Source organism: Podarcis raffonei, chromosome 1 (genome assembly GCF_027172205.1).
Source record: "Podarcis raffonei isolate rPodRaf1 chromosome 1, rPodRaf1.pri, whole genome shotgun sequence".
NCBI classification, from domain to species: Eukaryota; Metazoa; Chordata; class Lepidosauria; order Squamata; family Lacertidae; genus Podarcis; species Podarcis raffonei.
The window spans coordinates 12,336,810-12,349,384 of NC_070602.1; the positions used below are offsets into that span (position 1 = coordinate 12,336,810).

A 12,575-nucleotide genomic window follows, 5' to 3' on the forward strand; every position below is an offset into this window, starting at 1 on the left:
TGATACAATCAAGGGCTGCATGAAGAGTACCTCTGGCGCAAGGTATTCCGGGGTGCCACAGAAAGTCTTCATCGTTGCTCCATCTTTGATCCCTTCTTTGCACAGCCCAAAGTCTGTTATTTTTATGTGCCCGTCTTTATCCAGCATCAAGTTTTCCAGCTTAAATGAAAAATCAAATTTAAAGAGAGAGAGAGGAACAAGTCAATCATTTGGATAGTCAGTGCAGAATCTTCGTTTTCTTTTTTTACAAAATTGCCCATTTTTTAAAAAAAGAAGTTTCTCCCTTCTCACTGCCTTCCCATTGTTGTTTATTTATTTGAAGCATGATCACCCTGCTCTTCAGCTGAAAAGGCTCCCAAAATGGCTTACACAACAAGTTAGCTCCTGCCCTGAGGATTACAATCAAAAAGACACAACACAAAAGGAAAAAGGGATGGGGAGGGAGAAAGAAAACAAGCGGACCTGGGCATCTGTTATGGCTCCCTTTGAACTGAGCTGAATAGGCTTTTGAGCTAATAACAATAATAGTAATAATGAGGATTTCTGAAGTTATTTTTGAGTGTTCAGTGTGGTGCACAACACATTATTGAGAAAATCCATGTAACAGCCTTGTCAGGTAGCCCGTAAAATTTCTCATTATTGTTGACAGCTGGGAGCCCAAGGCAGATAGAATAGTGGCAGCATGGGGAAGGTCAGCTGAAGCCTGTGGGTGAGCCAGTCTGGACCAGGAGGCTCCCTAGCTTACACTTTTAGGGACAAACTTGACAGGCGAAGGAGACCTCTCCTCTCTCTGAATCTCTGCAAAATGCAGACACAGTTACCCAGCTTAATTTAGGACTAAAGCAGAGAGAGAGGAGAAGGACTAATGCTTTGGCCCTACATCCTTTTCTCAACATAGATCAGTTACAGATAGGTAGCCGTGTTGGTCTGCCATAGTCAAAACAAAAAATTTTTTTCCTTCCAGTAGCACCTTAAAGACCAACTTAGTTGGTCTTTAAGGTGCTACTGGAAGGAAAAAAATTTTTTGTTTCAACATAGATCAGTCTCCAAAACTGCTCTTTGCCCCACTGGAAAAATATACATGACATACCGTATTTTTCGCTCTGTAAGACGTGCCAGACCATAAAACACACCTAGTTTTTGGAGGAGGAAAACAAGGAAAAAAATATTCTGAATCCCAGGAGCCAGAACAGCAAGAGGGATCGCTGCTTTCGCTGCACAGCGATCCCTCTTGCTGTTCTGGCTTCTGGGATAGTTGCGTGGTCTGCATTCGCACCATAAGGCGCGCACACATTTCCCCTTACATTTTAGGAAGGAAAAAGTGAGCCTTACAGAGCGAAAAATACGGCACTTGTTTTCTCTTATGGGGAGAACGCCAGTGATTGGGAGGGAGAGGGGATTATCCACAGGAAAACAGAACAGGAGAGGCGAGAGTCACACACACAGACACCCCTATCAGGCCACAGGCTCATCTAGTCCACAGTGGCCAAACAGATGGCCCAACACAAAGCCCTAAAGAAGGACCGGAGCACATCCGATGCCCAGGGTGGGTGGATCCTGGGCCTGCAACCTTCTGCATGCAGAACAGATGTCCTGCCACTGGGCTATGGATGCTTCTACCTGCTTCTTGATCATTCTGCCTGCAGGACAGGAGCTGGGGGTTTTCTGTATGGAAAGCAACGAGCTTCACCACTGAGCTCTGTCTGCTCCTGTGCAGCCGGCAGAGAGACCGTGTTGTGCATTAAACCAAGTGAACTGCCACAGGGGTTGCTTGCACACCTTCATCCTCCTGGGCAGTCCCAGCACCTGAGAGCGGTTAGATGGCAGGAGTACGGAGAAGGAAAAGTGGGGAGAACAGCAGCATGTCAAGCAGAGCGGCGGGTGGGCCTGCCTCCTCTTCAGCACTTATTTCCAAAGCTCGCGAAAAGTATCCATGGCAGCCACCAATGGCAATGCATGAATAACTCAGGTGTTGTCTGTCTTCCAGGAAAAAATTTGCACAGCGTTACCAGGTGGGAAACAAACACACACACAGAAAAGGAAGGCAGCTGGGAGGGTGGGGAAGAGAAGAGAGGGACCCTTTTAATTCATTTATTTAAGTAGGCTATATATATATTTTCATGCCCCCAATTAGCACGTTATTCAGGACTCTCAAGAGAAGTGGTACTTTGGTTAAGTCATTTTTAAAATCCAACCTGAACTTTCCAATGTTCGCCCAGTACAATTAAGTGCACCAATTCGGCACAAGCATGAATGACTAACAACCATTTTGCCACGCAGCCCTGTTTGTCCATCTAGCTCAGAACTGCCTACTCTGACTGGCAGTGGCTCCCCAGGGTCTCAGGCAAAGGAGCTCTTCATCATCACCTACTACCTGATGTTTTTAAGTGGAGATGCCAGGGGCTGAACTTGCTGCCTTCTGCATGCCAAGCAGGTGCTTGGGCACTGATTTATGACCCGTCCCCATCTCTAATCCATGTGTCCGTTCTAACACGCTGCAGAGCACCGATAAAAAAATAAGGGCCACAAGCTTTTAAGCACAGGAGTATGGAGCAAGCTACCATGGGGTCATCCAGGAGCTTTAAGAGCACACCAGTTGATTTTATTCTGAGCCCAACTTTGAAACTGGTGGGTTACTGTAATACAAAGTGAAAAGGAAAAAAACATTGCCTTCTGCTACCGAATATATTTTTAAAAATTATTAAGCTATTACAACAACTTTCCTTCAAATGCAAGGAAAGGCGCCTCTATTTAAATATCACTGATCTTTAAATTAGTTAAAGAGAGAGGCAGGTAAAAAGAAATTATATAAGAAATATGTAACTGTGTGGTATAAAGTAATGGATAGATAAAGTACAGTGAGATTAACTGGAAGTCAATTTAAAATTTCTTCTCTGTAAGTTTTATAATTGTGTTCAGTATCAGGAGTATATATGATGATAATTATATTAGTCTTCTTGTAGCTTATTGTGTGGTGGTTTGTTTGATTTTTCTGTTATTTGTTTGTTTGACTGTATGTTTGTTTACTTGTATGTATGTCTGTTTTCTCATAAATGTATTTATTTTAAATTAATAAAGATATATTTAAAAAGAGAGAGAGAGAGAGGCAGGCGATTAAACAACTAAAAAAATATTTTAATTGGCGAATTGCCTGAATGAAAACCAACAGGATTCCAAAACGTCTCAGCCACCTAGCGTCTTCTTGTTTGCTCCAGTGGGTGACTCTGCCCATGCAGAGAATTAACAGGGTTGCTGCTCATTTGCATATGTTAATTTGAGGAGCTATAAATTTTAAAAGCTGCTGCTTAACTAGAGGCAAGGTGAAGAAAAGAACAAAACAAGTATATCCCCAACATCTGGAGGGGTGAGGGAAGAGAGCAATCAACCCCTTCGCACGCTGGACTGGATTTTACCACCGAATTGTGTTGCTGGGAGGGTTTTTACTGCTGAGCTGTTGCACCTCCTGTTCTGATTTTGTTTAACGCCACCAATATGTGCTATCTAGAAAATGTGTCTTTTCCCCCCCAGCAGGGACTCAGTTCTGCCACCTCTCCAGTGGGCTCCAATGCCATTCTAAGAGAACAAGGGAGGCATTCACGGTGAGTTCCAGAACCTCTTTTTCTAGAGAAATAGCGCTGAATATGAGGCTGGGGGACCTCACGCCCCTGAGGGTCGAATGCTACCTTCAATTTTTGTGTCCGGATTTTCACTTCCTGAAATATGAAACCCCTAAGCAAGAGAAAGTTCAAAACGGATATACCCCGTCAATACTCCAAATGAGATTTAGCACCACGAATCTGCTCCAGAAACGCCCTTTTCTTGAGATAAACGAGAAAAAGGCTGGCCTCCCAAACTCACCGGCTTCCGCTTACTTACCTTTAAATCTCTATAAACCACGTTCTTCTCCGAGTGCAGGTAGTCTAGAGCAGATACAATCTCAGCCCCATAGAACCGGGCCCGGTCTTCAGAAAAGACGCGCTCTCTGGATAGGTGGAAGAACAGCTGGGAGGGAAAAGCACTTGTTAGCCTAAATTGGCACACCGCAGCGTTTACTGGAGACCTGTAATTAGGGAGGGACCCTGGCTCAGTGCTGGAGCACGTGGTTTGGATGCAGGTTCAATCCCAGACATCTCTTCGTTAGGAAGGTCTGGCAGCAGATAAGGTGGAAAGGAAATACTGGACGAGGCAGGCAAACAGTCTCACTGGCACCGTATTTTTCGCTCTATAAGACGCACCAGACCACAAGACGCACCTAGTTTTTGGAGGAGGAAAACAAGAAAAAAAATATTCTGAATCTCAGAAGCCAGAGCAGCAAGAGGGATCGCTGTACAGTGAAAGCAGCAATCCCTCTTGCTGTTCTGGCTTCTGGGATAGCTGCGCAGCCTGCATTCGCTCCATAAGATGCACACACATTTCTCCTTACTTTTTAGGAGGGAAAAAGTGAGTCTTATAGAGCAAAAAATACGGTATACCTCCGGGTCAACAAATATGGCCCACCAGGCCATTTTGCTTTAGACTGAGAGGACCATCTGTATCCACTTTGACAAGCCAGGAAAGCTTCGGTCTCTATGCTGCTTTCATAGCACCGGGGGGCAAGGAAGAGGCCCAGTGGGAACCAACAGCTACTTCCCCACCCCATTCAGAGGTCAATAGGACTTTCTTCCTGGCACGGACTACAACCTCTGTGATTTTTGAGCTGCATACCCCTTTCCTCACCTGAAGTCACTTAATACAGAGTCAGGCTATCAGTCCACCTAACCAGCATTGTCCATCATCTAGGGCAGCCTTTCTCAACCTGTGGGTCCCCAGATGTTGTTGAACTACAACTCCCATCAACCCTAGCTAGCAAGGCCAAAGCTCAGGGATGATGGGAGTTGTAGTTCAACAACATCTGGGGACCCAGAGGTTGAGAACCGCTGATCTAGGGGATTAGCAGTCTTCCTGCACCTCAGGTCTTTCCCTGCCCCACGGCCTGAGAATTTATGAAATTATTAATACTAGGACTGGTTCTGATAACTTCTACATGCCAACCATGCCCTCTACCACTGAGATATGCCATGTCCTTAGGCTGCTCTTAGAAGGTTGCTGTGACGAACTTTGAAGATTCTCAAAGCACCAAATGTCAGACTCAAGGCCAAAGGTGTCTCTCCAAAGATGTCCACAACCCTCACCAACCTTGCTTCGCACCCACTTTCAGCACTTCCCCTGGCTGAAGTTCATCACTGTAATGCTATAATGTCTGGATGGAGGATGGAGAGGTTTGTGTGAGTGCAGAACCCAGGAGCTCGTGTGCGGCTGAAACGCAGCCCAGTGAAGTCATATCTATTCATCATCTTCCTTTTCCCTCTAAACCCAGCCGCCAATAGAATGTGGCCCTCAGAAGGCACACCATTAACATTCGACCGAGGTGAACACGATCCTTACCTCCCCTCCGTTAGCGTACTCCATAACAAAGCACAAGCGGTCGTGCGTCTGGAAGGAATACTTCAAAGCCTACAAAAAGCGAATAACATGTGAGCAAAATGTGGTTTTATTTCACATGCAGTTCTTGAACCGCTTCCAAATTGATGTAGCAGAGCAAGTTACTAGCAGTCTTTTTTTGCTGCTATCGTTTCCACACTATGGTTGGGATATTAAGGTGAAGCCAAGACCAATCTTTTATCACAGTGGTTTTAAAACACTCTGTCCCACCCACATTGACTTGTACTGTTTTAATCTGCTGTCAAATTGTCTTGGACACCACGTGATTGAAAGACAGCATCTACAATCTTTGAGACACACACAGAGACACACACATACTCTTTGCAGCCTGGAATCTGCCTTTTGAGGATAATCCACACCCTGCTTCCATCAGTGGGAGGTGTGGTATGGATAGTACCGCAAGACGGGGCATTCTTGGTGGTGGCTCCACATTTATGGAACTCCATGCCCACTAGCTGAAATCAGGCCATGTTTAGGTGAACTCCTAAAACCTATTTGCCATTTAACAAAGTGTGTGTGCTGTTCCAGACTTGGCTGTGTTACAAGGGTTGGACTAGATGACTTTTTGGGTCCCTTCCCACTCTGCAATTCTGTGATTCTATGTATTTATATCGCCTTAAGTTCTAAGCTGCTCTGCGCTCCCTTGTGAGAGGGAGGGAAACAAATGCGATAAAATAATAAAAGCCATGAAATAATCTTGGGATATCTCATCTCATCCCCTACCCTTACTCCTAACTCAAGCTTCAAAAAGATATTGGGTTTCATCTACAGAGGAATACTGACACCCAATTCCTGACCCAGAAGCCGGATGGGAAAAGCCTGAGACGTAGCTGGCTGGATTTGCTACAGCGGAGGTGGGGAAATGGATCTGGCTAGAAGAGTGGAGCCTGGGTCCCCTCAATCCTGGTAGGCCACGTTTCTGGGGAACTAAACCCAGCAGGCTTGTTTTCACTGCCTAAGTGTTGATGGGCAGCAACACGAAGCCTCCCTTCCCAATCCACAATTGGGAGGACTTGTAGAATACAAGTCATCGTGGCTAGCAGCCACAGCCAGCCTTATTCTCCATTCATTCATTTATCCAATCCTCTTTCAAAGCCGTACAAGATGGCGGCCATTGCAAACATCTTGTGGGAGTTCTGCAGTTCCTCACTATGCGCCGTGTGAACAACTGCTTCCTTTCGCCTGTCCTGAATCTTCCAAGGTTCAGATTTGTTGCGTTTCACCTCCAAAGAAGAGGAGTTAGGACCCAGGATGAGCTGAGAGATGTACCAGCCGCAACCCACCGTGAGGAAGATGGGTATTTTCAGCCTAAACGGCCAGGACAGAGAATTCCAATCTGAATGCCCAGTGTCTTGGGAGGCTGGGAGTGGTGTTGGACCACTTTGCCCCTTACTTTAAGGATATTTAAAACTGATGCAGAGCCATGACTTAGGGCTGTTTTGAATCTGAACGGCCTGCAATCTGGGTCCTTCATCCCCTTGATGAAGGACCCAGACTGAGCCGAGAGACAAAGTGCGTATAGTTCAGCCTGAGAAATGGGGGTCTTTCCACGGACAACCCTATGATGTGTGGTGGCACTTGGTCAACGCAGGAGATCCTCTGCGGCTCACTGTGAAATTTGCCGCTCTCATCCAGAAATTATCATCATTATCCAGCTCTTTGCTGCAGTTCCATGGATGGCAGCTGCCCAGCTGAGGCATTCCAGCCACATAAATCCGCTCTCAAGTCACTAACTTGGAAGGTGAAAGAGGGACTGGGGAGGGGGAATCTCTCTCCCCCTCGTACGTCCTCCCCCCCACTCCACTCACAAGGGCTGGTGCCCTTCCCTCACGTCACATGCATTCCTACATCATGAGAACCGCCAGCTTGGTTTGACGTACAGTCCATTTTGTTTTGCTTGGGCTGCAGCCCAGAAGTTACAGCTGGGGTTTCAGAGCCAGAGAGGGAGTCACTGCTTTGGCTTTAGATAAAAATAAACATCTCCATAAATAATAACGGGTTTTACAGGCACCATTTTTTTGGGATACGTAACAAGACTTAAATATATCTATCATCTATCTCTCTATCTATCTCTCTATCTATCATTATCTATCACCTATCTATCTATCTATCTATCTATCTATCTATCATCTATCTATCATCTATCTATCATCTATCTATCTATATCTATCTAATCTCTGGCCCTGAGATCTGCTAGTTCAGGGGCTGTCAGTTTGTGGTGGGTCACATGTGGATCTTAGCGCATTTCATGTGGCACTTGCCTTAACTTCATGTGTGTGGCAAGGAGGAGGAACATCAAGGGGGAAAGGGGTGGCAGAGAGAGGGGGGGTTTTTGCTAAGTAGGTAAGTGGTGCCCTGTTGGATCAGGCCAGCATCCTGGTCTTACATTGGCCAACCAGACGCCTGTGGGAAGTAGGGATGGGCGATATCTGGTTTTCAAAACTGTGATATATCACCAGCTAAACATCACAATATACTGATATATCACAATGTCTGAAATAAGGATGGAGTGATGTTGAGACACTGGCTAGCTTCACATTGTGATTTCTGCATCTCACACACAAACACACACACACAATGATTCACAATAAAGGAGCAATAAAATGAGAATTAAAAATCATGCAGCGTCTAGCACAGTGCACCATAACAGGCTGTCACAGTAGGCAGAAAAAAAATTCAAGTGGTCCAACCAAGGCAAAATCTCAATTTTCAAGTGGTCAATGGGGGGGGGAGGGTGAGTTTAGAAGCCGCTGTTCTACCATGTGCATGTGAAGTACAAGAGGCCGACACACACTCTTAAAAATAAACAAGAGTGGTCAAAGTGCTGGTTGGCTGTAACCAACAGGACCGTCACGGCCATCTTTGGAAGATCAAACCTTGGCTTAATAAACTGAGATATAAACAAGTTTTTCGGCCAGGCGTGCATCCCATTTAGTGGCGTCATGAAGGGAGACACGAGCAAGCCAGAAAATCTTACTTTAGCTCTACTTCCCTGTTTTGTACAAACTGGGAAACTACAGTAAACGAGTCTGAAACAAGCCGGAATATTTAGCTGCAATCTGAAGTTGACAATATTCTGACTTATTCTGAAGCAATCATCCATCGTTTCCCAGTTCAGATGGAACTGGAAACTGTGGTTAATAGAAGGCTTCATGGTTCGCCTGTTCTTGCTACAAAGGGAAGAACAAAGGGGCTGAACCATGGGGGTAGGGGTGGGAGGCAAGATAATAACTCAAGATTCCTATGCCAAGATTTGGTTGCCTGAATGAGCCCTATGTGTTTAAGAGTAGACATCTTCCCCTTCACATTTGGGCGTTTAGTAGAGGGAAATATTCATGCAGCTGTGCTATGCGCAAAGCAGCTCTGAATCCCATTACAATCAATGGGGAAATGGTTGGCATGCCATCAAGTAGTTAAATCTACCATTCTCTGATTTGGAAAAACATATGGCTCCAAGGTTCCTATTAATTAAAACGACCAAGGCACGCACGCACACCCATCTCACAGATTATGGGCTGCCCTTAAGAGAGAACACATACCGTTAAGAAAGGATGTCTAGAGTTCTGCAAAACACGGTTTTCTGTCAGCGTATGAGCCACTTCATCCTGAAGAAAAACCCAGTAAATCGTGAGTAAACAACAGCTATTGGACTGATATTACTTTGATGAATATATAGATGAAACCTGTTACTGTTATAGCCCTCCCCCAAAATCCTACAAAATTAATCTAAACATTTAAAAAAACAAAGCGCTTACCTTTGCAACAATGACTTCCTTCTTCAGAATTTTCATGGCGTAATATCGCCCGGTTGCTTTTTCTTTTACCAGGATCACCTTTCCAAAGGTACCTTTCCCCAGAAGCTTAAGATACTCAAATTCAGTCATAGTCTGTTGAAGACACGTTTGAAAGGTGGTTAAGAGGCTTACAGGCCAACGTCCCGAAATACTTGAACAAAGCAAAATGAATGACAACATTGAGGAATCCTTTATTTATATATGTATGTGTGTATATACAGGCAACTCCCCGTTTACGCTCATTTGAGCCGCTTGCAACCGTGCATTGCCGCAAACCTAGAAGCGGCACTTGAAGGGGCAAAAATGGCCCCCAAGAGTGTGAGAATGACAAAAATGGCATGAAAAAAGCGTCTGACAATCCCACGAGCCTTTGCTAGCGCAATCCCAGGAGTACTGCTCGTTTTTTAAAGGGTTTATCAAGGGTTTCCCAGAGGTTTAGAAGGTGCTTGCAGGTTTTTCCAATAGAGCTCCCAATATATGCGATTTCGCTTAAACACGTGATGCCTCGGAACATAACCCTCATTTAAATGGGGAGTTGCCGGTATGTTTGTGTGGAGACTTAAAGGAGAGTCTTTGCCAACCACCATCGATAAAGAATGGCCCTCTCACAAAACAGTGGGATCAGCTTTAGAAAGAACTCAATTCATGGAGACAAACAAAAATGCGTCTTAACTCTGAATGATTACGGCGCTGTGTGTGGTGCTGTCTCTGAAGATTGTTCACACACACACACACACACACGTATGTAAAAAAATTCAGCAACCAGGTTGCTCGCTGGGGCAAGAAGGTTTGAGCATATTACACCCGATCCTGGCCTGACTACACTGGCTGTTGACTAGTTTCCAGGCCCAATTCAAAGTGTTGCTTTTGACCTATAAAAATCCCTAAACAGCTCAGGACTGCAATACCTCAAGGACTGCCTTCTCATATGAACCGACCTGTGCCCCCTCCACAAGAGAAAGGGTCTTTTCTTCAGTTGTTCCCTGACCACTAGGCCATGCTAGCCAGGGATGATGAGAATTGGGAGTCCAGCAACATTTGGCTACCTCTGGCTCTGTAGCAACACAGGCCATAGGGAATGTTAATGCTTGGGCGAGAAAACCTACCTCAACCCCAATACTTACTACTTTGTGTTTTGGCTTTGTCATAGAAATTTCCATTTCTTCGGCGCCTGAATTATCGCTGGGTGAACCGGATCGAAAATCCATTATTTCCTCTTCTTGTTTCTTAAGGCTGTCTGCTACGGTTTGGATGGCTTTTGTCCATTCATCCCTAAACAAACAAGCAATCACGATTGAGATTCCTGCCCACCACAAGCATATCCCATCACTGCTTAAAAAGCTGCTAAAACACAGGTGTCTACGAGTATAGGGCGGTATAAAAATTTAATACAGTGGTACCTCGGGTTACAGACGCTTCAGGTTACAGACGTTTCAGGTTACAGACTCTGCTAACCCCAAAATATTACCTCGGGTTAAGAACTTTACCTCAGGATGCGAACAGAAATCGCACGCCAGCGGTGCGGCGGCAGCGGGAGGCCCCATTAGCTAAAGTGGTACCTCAGGTTAAGAACAGTTTCAGGTTAAGAATGGACGTCCAGAACGAATTAAGTTCTTAAGCCGAGGTACCACTGTATATAGTAATAATAATAAATAACTCAAGTGCCCACAACAGGTGGCCACCCAACCTCTGTTTAAAAACCTCCAAGGAAGGAGAGTCCACCACCTTCCGAGGGAGCCAAACAGATGGGCCTGGAGGGGAGAGCATTTCTGGACTCCTTCCCCAGTTCATCTCCAAATTTGTGTGCATGTGTGTACACACCCACCCACCCCCCAATCAGTCCCTTCTGCAAGAACCTCTAATCCACCCCCACCCAAGTGGGAAATGAGACTCTTAAAACCCACAGCACCAGAGCTCGTCATAAACAAAGCAAAGCTCTGGAGAAGAAGGCGCGCTCTTAATAACGCTGAACGTTTACATCTGCTTTTTTGCAAGTTGCCTTTGTATTTAAGTCTGAACGAGACATACCGCTCCTCCGGAGTCTCCACATGAAACGTTCTTTCAATTACTGTAGTCCACTGCAGGCACCGGATGATGAATGTGTTTGGTTTGGGTCTCTCCGTCTTCATCAACTGGCACTCTAGCACAGATCGAGGGAGGGAAGTCATGGTATGTAAGCAGGTTTAAATAATCATTTGTCTTTATTCTTATCTAACAAACTGTTGTGATTAATCAGGCGTGGAAATCTCCACAAGTAGCTCTTCGGGAGAGGGGCAGCCGCCGGATGAGAAGAGCAAACAGAACAGCCGGGTGGATAGGATGCCTTCAAGGAGCTGCACTCTTGACAGTGCAGAATACGGCCGCTGGAAATTCTGCCCGGCCAAAAATTAAGTTTGGCTGGTGTCGTGCGTTTTCCGCAATCCGCAGGACAGAAGTTTAGCACGGCGCGGAGGAAGTGCCCCCAGATTTCTGCGAAGATTTGGCGCCTGTACACATGCCATGCTTTAACCTCAACACAAACACACCACCGCCACCACAAAAAAAGAATTCTGTGCTCACAGAACTGAAATTCTGCACCAAGAAAAACTGGATTCTGCGACTTGTATAAAATGAGCTGGCACAATTTATCCTGGGTCCACCCACCAAGAGGCAGGGATACAAAAAGTTACGTAAAAGTTATTCACTCAATAACAATAATTTTATTATTTATACCCTGCACATCTGGCTGGGTTTCCCCAGCCCCTCAGGGCGGCTTCCAGCACATATAAAAACATAATAAAACATCGACCCTTAAAAATGTCTACCTCCAATGGACACTTTTTTCAAAGCCACCCATCCGGCGTATGACATTTCGGTCAGGCACTGCCCAGGCACTTTCTAACATACCCTTGGCATGTGGCCTTTGGAAGGCTGCCCAGCCAAGAACGTGGCCCTTGAGTTGACCCCCCCCCCATTGATCTATATTGTCTTTTGTGCCATTCCTTTTTCTTGCACCCCACTTTGTGAGAGAGTGGCCCCCAAAAGCAGGTTTTAAAACATTTCTGAAGTGCCCCACCTTCTCTCTTGTAGTGTGCAGTGATTTTTTTAAAAAAAGTGTGAGATCTCCAAGTTGTGCATTGTGCCTATGTCACTGGCAGCCAACAAGAGAATTGCTGTTGTTGTTTGAAAATACTAAACAATTCCCCCACCCATTTCATTTTAATACCACACGCTGAATTGACTTTTGCTCCAGCAAAGCACTCTTGCTTACACAGGGTGCTTGAAACCTCAGAGTATTCATGAAGACATGAACACAAAATC

At 45.4% G+C, this 12,575-nt stretch overlaps 1 protein-coding gene across 1 annotated transcript in view; it reads right to left on the reverse strand.

Moving 5' to 3' along the window:
* Positions 1-12,575, reverse strand: part of AKT1 (AKT serine/threonine kinase 1) — a 116,135-nt gene that overhangs the window by 14,849 nt on the left and 88,711 nt on the right. Inside the window, exons 4-10 of the mRNA XM_053359518.1 lie at positions 11,304-11,415; positions 10,400-10,547; positions 9,237-9,368; positions 9,021-9,086; positions 5,425-5,493; positions 3,877-4,002; positions 31-159 (exon numbers count right to left, since the gene is read on the reverse strand). Coding sequence (XP_053215493.1) covers positions 31-159; positions 3,877-4,002; positions 5,425-5,493; positions 9,021-9,086; positions 9,237-9,368; positions 10,400-10,547; positions 11,304-11,415 — 782 coding nt within the window. The remainder of the gene's footprint in view (positions 1-30; positions 160-3,876; positions 4,003-5,424; positions 5,494-9,020; positions 9,087-9,236; positions 9,369-10,399; positions 10,548-11,303; positions 11,416-12,575) is intronic.